General features: G+C 32.6%; 1 protein-coding gene across 1 annotated transcript in view; it reads left to right on the top strand.

Annotated features, from left to right (window-relative positions):
• Positions 1-11,944, top strand: part of Dsb (scavenger receptor class B member debris buster) — a 40,612-nt gene extending 28,668 nt beyond the window's left edge. The window contains exons 3-10 of the mRNA XM_072018980.1: positions 6,042-6,133; positions 7,128-7,288; positions 7,892-8,030; positions 8,317-8,520; positions 8,728-8,872; positions 9,107-9,361; positions 9,578-9,696; positions 10,086-11,944. Coding sequence (XP_071875081.1) covers positions 6,042-6,133; positions 7,128-7,288; positions 7,892-8,030; positions 8,317-8,520; positions 8,728-8,872; positions 9,107-9,361; positions 9,578-9,696; positions 10,086-10,517 — 1,547 coding nt within the window. The 3' untranslated portion in view covers positions 10,518-11,944. The remainder of the gene's footprint in view (positions 1-6,041; positions 6,134-7,127; positions 7,289-7,891; positions 8,031-8,316; positions 8,521-8,727; positions 8,873-9,106; positions 9,362-9,577; positions 9,697-10,085) is intronic.
• The last annotated feature ends 264 nt before the right edge of the window (positions 11,945-12,208 follow it).

Below are 12,208 nucleotides of genomic sequence, written 5' to 3'. Positions count from 1 at the left end.
ACTGAAAATAATAATCGTAAAATTGGAAAATAAAAATAAACGATGCCATATTTCAATCTGATATTCATCTATAGTCGTAGTTTAGTGTCTAGCATTTAAATGATAAATTAGAGCGTAATAGCATATCTAGAAGAATATAAAAACTAAGCGCAGCACGACCTGATGAAGATTATAAATATGATTAGGTACGTGATAATCGTCTAGTTAACTTATAGTATAATAAATTAGAAAATAAATGTCAGCGATCAACGGAAATATCACAAAATACTATAACTTAATATTTTATAGTAGGTAGTATTATAGTTATCGAATAGCAGTTGCAATTTAGCTTTCTGTCAACGCTACAAAATATATTACAAAACCATAGGCTATCGATTTAATCGAAATACCTATTTTTCGATAAATTTGAAATTGATTTTTGTCGCTATTGGTCAGATCAAAACTTTACCTTAAAACAGTTATTCAGCTTCGAACACTTAGTTTCATTGCGAATCAAAAAAATAGTAACGGATACGCGTAACGCTTGTCGATAAATTTCACAAAGTCATTTTTTATTCATACGTTGTACAATTTAATACAGGAGTAAGACCTTGGTTTTCAGATAATCATTTTCAGATAATCATACGAGACAGTACGCTTTATTCTAAACTGTTTTATAAATATTAAACAAGAACGAAGTGTCTGAATAAAAATGTAACAATTTCATTAAGTCTTTATTCATATTTTCTAATTACGGTCTCCTGCAAGAAATTTTTCAAGAAATCATTTTAAAATTTTCCACCAATCAACGTTCTGTTACGATGATCGTGCCACGTAAATAAAACTTCTCGCGACGATAAAAACTTTGTTTCTCAAGAAAACCAAAATTATTACGATATTCAAGTATCGGCTCGCACTTCAGACTAACTTTGTCATCGATATTCAGAGTTTATATACTAAGTGAAAACAATGGAAACGAAGGTGAGGATATCATTCTTGGAAGGTCTTTATCAGGGTGCCGATGTATCAACTGCCTGGAAGAGATCTAGAGGTGGTCGCCTGAAGTGACGTTAGGGTAGAAGAATTTGAGGTTGAACAATCGACCTTCTACCATAATATAGAAGATTAACATTAGACGTGCTTCGAACAGCCGAATAGACAAGGCTATCGAAGATTGAAATACGGCTGACCGAGGCGCGTGTTATCACGACGCGTCAACAGATTTTCATCTCCAGGTTGTCAGCATTTCGAGGACACACAAGCAAAGCGAACTAGTAATCAACAGCGGAGGTCGAGAAGGGAGAGATCGTAAAATTATGCAATGACTTTGATAATTTATACCGCTCATGGTTTACGAGCAATAAGTTACTTTACAGTGTCGTTTAAGTCGCCAAACATTTTGAGCTAAATGATAAAAATTTTATCAATCGTCCGTACATGATAAAACGAAATTCTTTTTTAACGTATAACGCATCCATTGTTTGTAAACGTAGATACAGACTATCCCGTCGATCGTATTTAGATTTTTGTAGTAGACTGCGCGTTATATAATTTTAATAAACATTTTTAATTGCGCCCTTGTAGGTCTTGCAAATAGTCCTTGCAAGTTTTTACCGTACTTTGGATGATCATCTTGCGCGAATACACAGTTCTGTTCAGTTAATCGGTTGCTCGTTCATTTGGCAAATCATATTTTTTATGAGATGACTCAGACCGATGGATGTCATAATAATTAGAAACAAGAATATACGTATATTTCGACATGTCGTTAATTTGCATAGTTCCCAATGTCGCGAGAGGCGGGATTTAACGAAAAAGTTGTAAGCAAATTCCTCAAGATTTTATAAGCTAAACACGGAAAAGTTAATTTCTAAATGGGTAAGACTCGATAGGAAACGAGGAGAAATACCTTGATAATCGAATTCACGATGCTTTACTAAAATTTCATACCCATCGACAAAGAATGACAAAACTTACGAATGTGAAAAAATCTGGTACCGATCATTCAGATATTTCTAGCGTCGAGTATAAATAAGATTAGAACGAAGATTGGATGGAATCGTGTCATATTAGATACTCGTCGCTATATTGGTTTCTTTAGCAGTTTAATTTCTTTCAAAAATTTAATAAAATCCATTATCTCTTATTCTCTGCTCTTGAATGTATAGGAAGATTTTAATATTCTATTTATAGATGATGCTATTTTTAGGATCATGACCTAGAAAACGAGTATCCCACAACATTCAGCCGAGGGGCATTATTGATCTATGAACTCGCGATTACGCTAAACTGCGTGCTACTTGCCTGTATAACACGTAGGGTTGTCGGAAAGTTATCACGGTTTCAGTTACCGGGTAAGAAAATAAGAACGTTGGAAACTCTTCTATCGTAGAACGTAATAGATACTGCCGCGTCTTTCTGGCATCGAAGTCTCCGATCAACACGTTGCACGCTATAGCGTTTGTTTTTACGTTGTCAAAAGTCTTGTCGAAGTTGTACAACTCGCAATTACATAAAGTGAAATAAGTAAATTACCAATAATATTTACAAAAATTCAAGTGCAAGCATTTGCGGCGTTATAACATGCTTTTAATGGTAATAACTAAATACTAGTACAACTGCTGCAAATATAGGTATTATATTATAATACTATATATGCTGTTTGCGCTTCTCTTGTAACGCGCGTATGATCAAGGCTTTTCTCGTTTATGCTCACCATTTGTAATTTAATTTCTTATACAGTTGTTCCTAATCGATCGAAAGCTTTCTCGAAAGAGAAAGAGTAACTTTTACTCAAAATATTCTTCCGTCAAATTATCGAAAGTGTCTGAAAAACCGTGGTACAGCCTGTATATACATGTATATGTATTTATGAATCAGAAAAAGATATGACATAACAGGAATTCCATCAAATAAGTCACCAAGTATCTAAAAACGGGGATCTCCAGGGACGCCTGATTTAAGAAAATGTCCTTGGAATAGTGTATCGATCCATTCTCGATATGGAGTCTCTATTGATATACGTGTACTACCCATCCAATGTTTTGAAGCACAAGGTTATCGAATATCAAGAAAGAAAGAGAGGAAGATGAATTTCAAAAGATCGGCAAGAAACGTATCTTATGCTCGATGAAGCGACGTTATAGAATCGTTACTCGTCCTTGAAGTGAGAGTGAAATTTTTCGAAGGCAAATCGAAGAGCGAGTTCGTCGATATTAACCTTGGGTTTAAATCACGTTCCCGTAAAAATCCACGGAGTCGGTAGTTATATTAGAAACGTTACACATACGTGTAGCAGTAATATACCATTACCTATACGTTTAGAGCGTATATGATAGAAATATCGTTTTCGTTATGCATCGGACTCTTTAAAGTCACGATGACTGTCGCCTACGTATATACGTTGATTACCTAAATAACGATTAGATATTCAGGCACGAAAACGATGCGTTCTTGGTTTTATTCGCTTTCAAATTTTTCACTTTATAGTAACATAAAGTAACATACGTACTACTTAAAACTGGAAAATTGAAAAATTTTTAATATCTCCGAGAACGAGCTTCGCAATTCGTCTTATCTTCATATCTTGGAGACTGGACTATTCCTTCTTCTTTTCTTACCAATTTCTATTCGCCATGCCAGAGAAACGATTAATTACAAGGTTTTGAAATTAAATTTTGTTCCACGAGATTATTCGTGTTTCATATCGGTGTCGTATTCGCTGTCTCGATCTAACAATTTCAAAACTTTACGTTAGTTTCGTAACTGAAACGTCCACGCTTTAAGACAACCAGCGATCTTACGACGAGTTTTAATTTCACATTGACATATATTCGATATTACAAATATGCATCTGTGAATTGTAAACGAGCACACCAGGTCGAAGAAATTAGATGGACGGAAGTTGACCGTGCATTTTCAACTCCACTTATCCTACTTTCCTAACGATATATGTTGATTTTAAAGTATTACGTGAATAAATATCACATCCTCGTTCCCAAAGTAACCTTTCACTCTAACGCAAGTCGATTCTGCTTCGATGATATCCCAGCTTTCCTTTCGGATACTCCAGCGACTAAATGCGAATTAACATTTCGGCACGAGTTAACCATTTATATAATTTTTCCATTACATATCGAGCTATCGTAGGGAAAATGTTCGTTCATCGAAAACATCGGTGATATCTTTTATGATAATTATCCAGCGGAACTATAAATTATACGTAATTATTACGTGTATAGGATGACTCAATAAGGAGTACTGTCCAAAATAATGCTACTTAGTTACCTATCGGTTCTATCGAAAAATGTTTTGAACGAATTGTATCGCATTTGTATCGCATGCGGATGAAAATGACCCAAAAAACACGATGCGTTTAACTTCGTTTCGGGACAGGTTCGAAGAAAGAGAGAGTCGAGAGGATGAGAAAGGCGAGGAATAGGCTAGAAAGGTGAAGGATAATGAGACTCGGGGAAAACCGTGACTAAAGAGAAGTTCTTGGAAGGTATAGCATATTGAGGAAACTTTGCTTGTCAAGGTTATCAGGGCAACGCTAATGGTCTGTCAACCAGCTTGTACCTTAAATATACAAGGAAGGACGAAGCGAACCTTGTTTTGTCGTTTTAATAATTTCACAACGGTTGGGAAAAGTGGAATCGTCAGAAATGTCGCGATGCTTATCGTTTAATAAAGTAAAGGAGACGTACAAACTATGGCGTACATGGCAGACAAGTAAAGTAAATTAAATTTTATTATCTCCATACCATGTAATTTAATTAAAAATATAAACTGTAATGATATAGGAAGCATAGTGGTGCGTTTATAGAAGAGTAAAATCGAACGATTTAATTTTATAATTACATACAATAGAATCTTCCGTTGTTAAAACTTTATTATCCATATCTACTCGTTATATCAAATCGCCGTAACATCCAAACGTTCTACTTTCTCAACGTAATATCTGCTAGTAAGAGATGTCTTTTTCTGTTATAGATAGTATAATGCGTACGGTGTGGTTTTCATACCCGCAAAACATCTTACTAAAATACGAAATACAAAGTTTTGCTAAGAAACAGTATCGATTCAACGTATAAGAAATTATATTTCATTCCGCGATAGATGAATGCTTATTTCATAAACGACGAACATGTACACTATGCTAGACAGCAATTTTACTACACAAAGTGAAGCAGCAAACGAGCAAGAGTATATAACTTTGCAGAATTGCTTATATTTTGTATTAAAATGTTTACGTAATTCAACAGGCAAGAAAATAGGTCCCTTAAACGTTTAAACAAACTATCGGTTTTCTCTATTTTTGTTCGAATAAGTGAACTTCAATGGTCCCAGAAACGTTTGTTCCATTTATACGCGATATTTATTGTCTTTAATCATTTTGCCTGTTTCGAGTATACGCAAAATGAAATATCGTTGAAAGTACTCAGTTCCTAAACATTCGAGTCATCTTGTTCTAATTGCGACATAAAATTACGAAATGGTTGGTCGTAATTTTAATCTGTTTCTACTTTATTAAACGCAATCGTAGAAACTGCAGGAGTGCATAAAGCGAGGTGACATTATCGGTAAATCTTGATGTACAAAATGACACGCAATGTACTTTACGAAGACATAGATACATTTAATTCTCATAATATACATTTCATATTCAAACGTTTACGTAAACTTTACAAAACTTTCTCCTTAACAAAATCCTTTTGATCGTATCATTAAATAATTGATACTCGTTTGAATGTCACGATGTAGTATTTTCAGAGTAGGCTAAATGTAACAGGATTATCTAATAATACATCGCTTTAACGAGATAGTTACTATGACTCGGAATGTTATGTCATTGAAACTCTTGGGAAGCTACTTTACATTATTATTTTACATTTCTTAAAGTAGGAAAACGATGATATATACAAGCGATAAAAAAAAAAAAAGTAAAATTCACGTGAATTGTAATATAACGCGTAAGACATATTAACTTTTTTCACACTGATATTGATATTTCGATAAAATGATTTGTTAATTCGTTTATTCTACTTGTTTGTACTTTGCAGGTAGATTGTCAGCGATTTTCATAGGAATTTTAACGCTTGTGATCGGTATCATATTGAGCAGCATTCCTTGGGTGGATTATATCATATTAAAGGTAAGTAATCACAGATTTTTTCATTTATGATTTATTATTGAGTACAGCTTACTATAAAGTAACGTAACAAGTACAAAATCGTTACTTTTATTGTTAACATTAGTTTTTGCATCGATCGGTTCTGCGAGTCAACGCAACGGATAACGTTATAGATATCCTACACGAGGAATAGTCGTATCTGTTAAAGCTACATATCGAGTCTAAATACTTTATAATTTTATTTGAAAAATTTAAAAGAAAGATTAATCATCTCGTTGGACTCGCAACTTCATCGAATCGAACGAGTACTGTTATCTACTTAACAAGATACACGACTCGATAATGTTTATTAATATTTATTCTGTCGCGTAATATCCAATAATAATATCCTCTCAAGATCTTGAGACATTGAAAACATTGTTTGACGAAATTTCATTTCAACTTTATGTTTGCAGTTAGTATCGGCATTAGATATAAGAAAGAACAAGTTAAAGTTAAAATAATACTAATGTCTAACGTCTAATAGAACAGTTCGAATGTGCACAAATCTTGAATTACTGGTATTAACAAGAAATGGAATTTATTTCTTATTTATGTATTATTTGCGCTTTCACGAAGAACAAACCATGTATATATACGTAGAATTTATAATTTCCGCTGACAATATTAATTTTAAATTAGTTTTTGTATTTATTGTTCGACGGTATCGATCGTTTCCATCTTCTCTAAAATTCAAATTTGAAATTCCAATTTGTTCTTTCCCGTTGTACACGCGAGTCTAAAAAAGATTTATGAAACGAAAATAAAATAGACTGTTTAGAAGAGTAAGGTAAGAATGTAAATTTGGAATTAAATTCAAGCTCAAAAGATAATGATTTTTTCCCAATGTACGTACAATTACTTAAAATTAACTTCATAAACTAGCTGTACGTGTTTAGCGTATATGTTTTAGCTTTAGATTTTATCGACTCGTTTTAACATTTATTCCGTGTACAACGTTGTGTTTTTCGTTTAGCAACTACGATTATGGAATGGTTCTCTTTCGTTTCAATACTGGCAGAAGCCGGGGGTAGTTAGACTGACAAAAGTATACATATTCAACGTAACTAACGCAGAAAACTTTCTGCAATATAACGAGAAGCCAAAATTGCAAGAAATTGGTCCATTCGTATATAAGTAAGTACGTCGATGAAGTAACATCGAAACTAATATTCCGACGATAATTTATTTTTTATTTTATTTTTCTCCAAAATCTTAAATCTTATCCGATCTGTTCCAAAAATCATAAATTTTAACTTATAATTTCAACCGAGTTAGTAATAATCCACTATGATTTATGTAATTGTAAAGTACGACTGCTTTTATATTTCTTTTTTATCTTTATAAATGTACAAGTATTTGTAGTTTTAAATTACAAAATACTTGTAGTTCTCACAATTTAAGAAACTGAATTGCACGCTTTGAATCCTCGTGGTATTTCAGTTCAATATTTTGATCGATACTTTCGTACAGTAATCGCAGTTCGATGAATTTTAAATTGCCCAATTAGTAATTATTTTAGAACGTTTGGAATATTTTGTTACGGAAAATAATTTTGATCGATCTATTTCTAAGTTTTCTCGTAAGAAGTCTAAAGGCAATTCGTTCTCTCTCTCTCTATATATATATATATATCGAATTAAGTATGTTAAGATTCGAAATTTAGACTATTATATATCTTTAGGCTTGTTCGACCGAAGAAAATATTTTATTAAAGTATTTCAAACTTATAATTTACAGAGAAGATATGGAAAAGGTAAATATCGTTTTCCATAATAATGGTACTGTAAGTTATCAACACAAGAAGATATTAAACTTTGTACCAGAAATGTCGAAAGACAAGAACCTTAAAGTAATAGTACCAAACATTCCGTTATTAGTAAGTAAATTTTTCTTATAACATACGAATTTGAGAGTAGTGGAAAGATTTATTCTGGAATTTTATAATTACGCTTTAAATATATATCGATGTTAATTATCGATGATATCGTAAAATATAAAAATACGCCACGTCGTTAACATTACTTTACTAAAATATTTTTCTATTTTTTATACGATAGCTTTTACGCAAATATCGACACATTCGAGAATACGTTTCAAAATCTAAACGATTTCTACGAAAGAATTTTTTATCCGATACTCGCGTGCGTCACATTATTTTTCAGACGTTGTCGACACAAAGCAAGGGACTACCTCGAATTATTAATTTGGGATTACACATGTTTTTGGGAGGAATGCACATGACACCGTTTGTTCCGGTAACTGCTCAACAACTTGTCTTTGGATACGACGATCCGCTAGTTAGCATCGCGCATCAATTTTTTCCGAAAGCAAGACGTCCCATGAGTCAAATGGGGCTTCTTCTTGGGGTAATTACAAAAATATGCGATCAATGTAGCGTATGCGATTGAAGTACAGATAAAAGATATAAAAGTGAAAGATTAATCGTTTATCTTTAAATACGATTAATTGATTATTTTTACGTATCCATATTTTATAGGTATCGTATAAAAGAAACGAAATGAATTTTGTTTACTTTTACAATAGGCATAATGACGATTGAACTTTAATTGCAGAGGAACGGCACGTTAGAAGAAGTGTCCACTATTTTTACGGGGCATACAGACATGAAAGAGTTTGGATTAATAAATCGTTTAAATGGATTAGATCGTTTGCCATATTGGCCAAACTCACCTTGCAATTCCATTCGAGCTTCGGAAGGTAGATTTGACTAATTCAATCATTACTTATCCTGTAGGTGAATTATTTGTTATTACATTTGATAAATATAAGCGCACCTCTGAACGATTCAATTCTAAACGTAATACGTTTAAGCGTTCAATTTATAAAAATTATAACGAAAAAATACTAATTGCTGCAATTAATATTTTTTCTCTAGTACGACGTATAATAAATTCGTATGTTACATTATAATAACATATTTATTACCCATAGGATCGTTTTTTCCACCCCGTGATAAAACTGGCTCGGATATCGTACATATTTGGGACAAAGATCTTTGTCGCGTTTTACCTTTGAGATATCGTGGTCCAGTTAAAAAATCTGGAATCAAAGCAGATTTATATACACCGCCTGATTCTGTGTTTGGACGTCCCAATGAAACTAGCCCAGAAAACGAATGCTTCTGTTCAGACGACATGTCCACCTGTCCTTTCAACGGATTGCAAAATATCAGTCCTTGTCAGTACAGTAAGTACCAGCTAAACTGTACTACGCGTGTAACTGTAATACCAAATAAACTGAAAATTGTTTTTCGTTAAATTTGATTAATTCGGTAGAATATATCTATATTTTTACGAGCGTGTAAAAATTAAAAGTATCGTAAAATATTTTCTAAGAACGTACCTATATAACACGCGGCAAACTTTCTTTTTATTATTACTTAAACTACTCTTGAAATTTCAGCTGCACCTGTTTACCTTTCCTTTCCGCATTTTTACAAAGCTGATCCCAAGTTATTAGACGCGGTACACGGATTAAAACCAAATCGGGACATACATGAAACTTACTTTAAAATTCAACCGGTAAGTAATTTTCAAAAAACAAGAAAAAGAAAAGAAAAAAAGAAAAAATAAATGTATCGTATAAGAAAACGAATAATATCAGATTTGCAATTATATGCTAAATGCAATTTAATCCTCCGTGATCGAAATCTCTTGTTTCCTTATAAGAGAACGAGGAAAAGATTACGATCGATCGTAATTTTTTGCTCTGATCCAAAATCTATAAACTGTTAATCGTCGTCGTTTGGTATCGTTGGAATGATAATACGTCGATGAAATACTATAAGACGATGGAATAAAATAAAATTTAAAAAATAACATACGGATGTGCGTAGCTTATAAGCCACGTGACGTTAATACAATCGATATCTATAAGACATATACTACAACGCAACTTGTTTGATTTCTAGAAACTTGGCGTGCCGTTGGAAGGAAAAGTGCGCGTTCAGTTAAACCTAAAGGTGGAACACCAACCATACATCGGTGTGGTGTCGAATTTTCCCGACATAGTATTTCCTATTATGTGGATCGAAGAGGGTATCGAAGAACTGACACCTTCTATCCGCAGATGGATTTATTTAGCAACAACATTTAGCGACGTTGCTGCCCCTTGTACCTCGTATGGATTAATTCTAGTCGGTATAACAATCGTATTCGCGGTTTTCGTGAAGGCTTACAACAACGTGATGTTTACGCACGAAGCGATCGAACTAGGCAAACGAACCATAAGAAGAGGTTCCACGTTGTTAGTAAATGGACAGCACAAGTTATTAATTACACGAGAACAATACGTTTTGCTCAGTAACGATAACGACGAGAAGTCAGCAAGAATAGAAAAATAATAAATGTCTAGCTGTAATAGTAATACGATTGTATTTTTAACGATTAACGAATAGTATTGGATTCACATTTAGGTGAGTAATCGCCAACAGCGGCAGCGAGTAATCGCGTAAATCGCCTCGTAGCATAGGATTTGTAATCGTTTGATACTATAGACCAAAGTTTTCGTTCCAATTACCTGAAGAATAGTTTGATGTATATCGATTGCAATAGCATGGGTTTGGCAAACATTCGACGATCATCTACATATTCTTTTTTGATCTTTCTCTTTTCTTCGACCGTATCTGTGATTTCATCTTTTTATTTATATCGTCGATGTACGAAACAAATCGTGCTTGGACGAACAAAAACGGGTAATAAAGCGGTCAGAGAATAACGTTCGACAAGTTTAGTGGCTACAAAAAGTATTTGCTTCTTTTCCCAATAAAGTATTTCTCTTTTTATCGGACTCTACATCTCATTTTCATAATACGTATCAAACTTTTATCCTCGTACGAAGGTACTACTAAATAACACGAAATATATTTGATTTGTAAGAGTAGGCCTCGGTGTGATGGGACTGTCTTAATTATCTATTCAGCTATTAATCTATACATATAAAAAAAAAAAAAAAATGATAGAAGAATTATGTTTGTATATTGAATAAAAAGAAAAAAAAAGACAATCATCCAGGAACAGCTCCTCAGCTACAAAGTCCAAGAAACTAATTTTTGGAATTTTTGTCTGTCTGTTGGTTATTGTTACGTCGTACTTCTCAAAAAATCGAATACTTTTATAATTTTTTGTTCTTTTTTCCTTGCTTTTTCCCTCTCATTTCACTCCTCCTCTTACAGAACCTAATTAAACAGCGTATAAATGCAATAATAAACAGAGTGTTGTGCAAATACTTTTTCTAATCACTGTACATATATACGTTCAACGAATTTGTTTAACTACGATAGAGTACGCCTTGTACATAAACTTACTTCTGCACGATCAAAATCAAGTGGAATATTAGCACTATGTATGTATGTGTATGCTAGTTGTTAATTGCAAGCGATAGGAATTGATATTATCGAATAATATGTTTGATTTTTATTATTTAGGATTTTGTTGTTTTTAGAATCATAATAAATGAGAAAATCGAAGAGTTCGATAAAATTTCAATCTTCGAATGTAACTAAAAATAATGTTCCAAGTGAAAATCACATATAATATTATATATATGCATTACATTTTACAGCTGGCAACTAATAAAATTTACTTACTCGTAAAATGATACTTTATAAAAGTAATATGTCGTTTAATTAGTTTCGTTATAGGCATGTTTTAGTAGGTCTAAAAGATATACTTGAGAACAACTGAACGATCAAAATTTTTATTTTATTTTAATTGTTTGTAAAAGTACGTAATTTTGCGCTTTATTATATTTTTAGGTCGATTGGTAAATGAATCATTGTTACTGATAATAAAATTTATTATTATTCTATATGCTATATATTCTATATTTTTGTTGAAACAAGAAATATCCGAAAGGGTCAACTTTATATCTGAAAATACGAGGATTAATTTTAACGTGTGAATTTTTTAAATAAAATTTTATTTGTATCACTGAAAAAAATAATTAACTTATTTACTACCATAATTATTATTATTCATTATAACTTAAATTTAAAAATACGCATTACAAAACACATTTAACAAAGTTATATCA

The sequence above is a fragment of the Bombus fervidus genome, chromosome 16, assembly GCF_041682495.2.
Source record: "Bombus fervidus isolate BK054 chromosome 16, iyBomFerv1, whole genome shotgun sequence".
Lineage (NCBI taxonomy): Eukaryota > Metazoa > Arthropoda > Insecta > Hymenoptera > Apidae > Bombus > Bombus fervidus.
The sequence above is the reverse complement of the archived record's forward strand: the minus strand, read 5'-3'. Positions and strand labels throughout refer to the sequence as shown.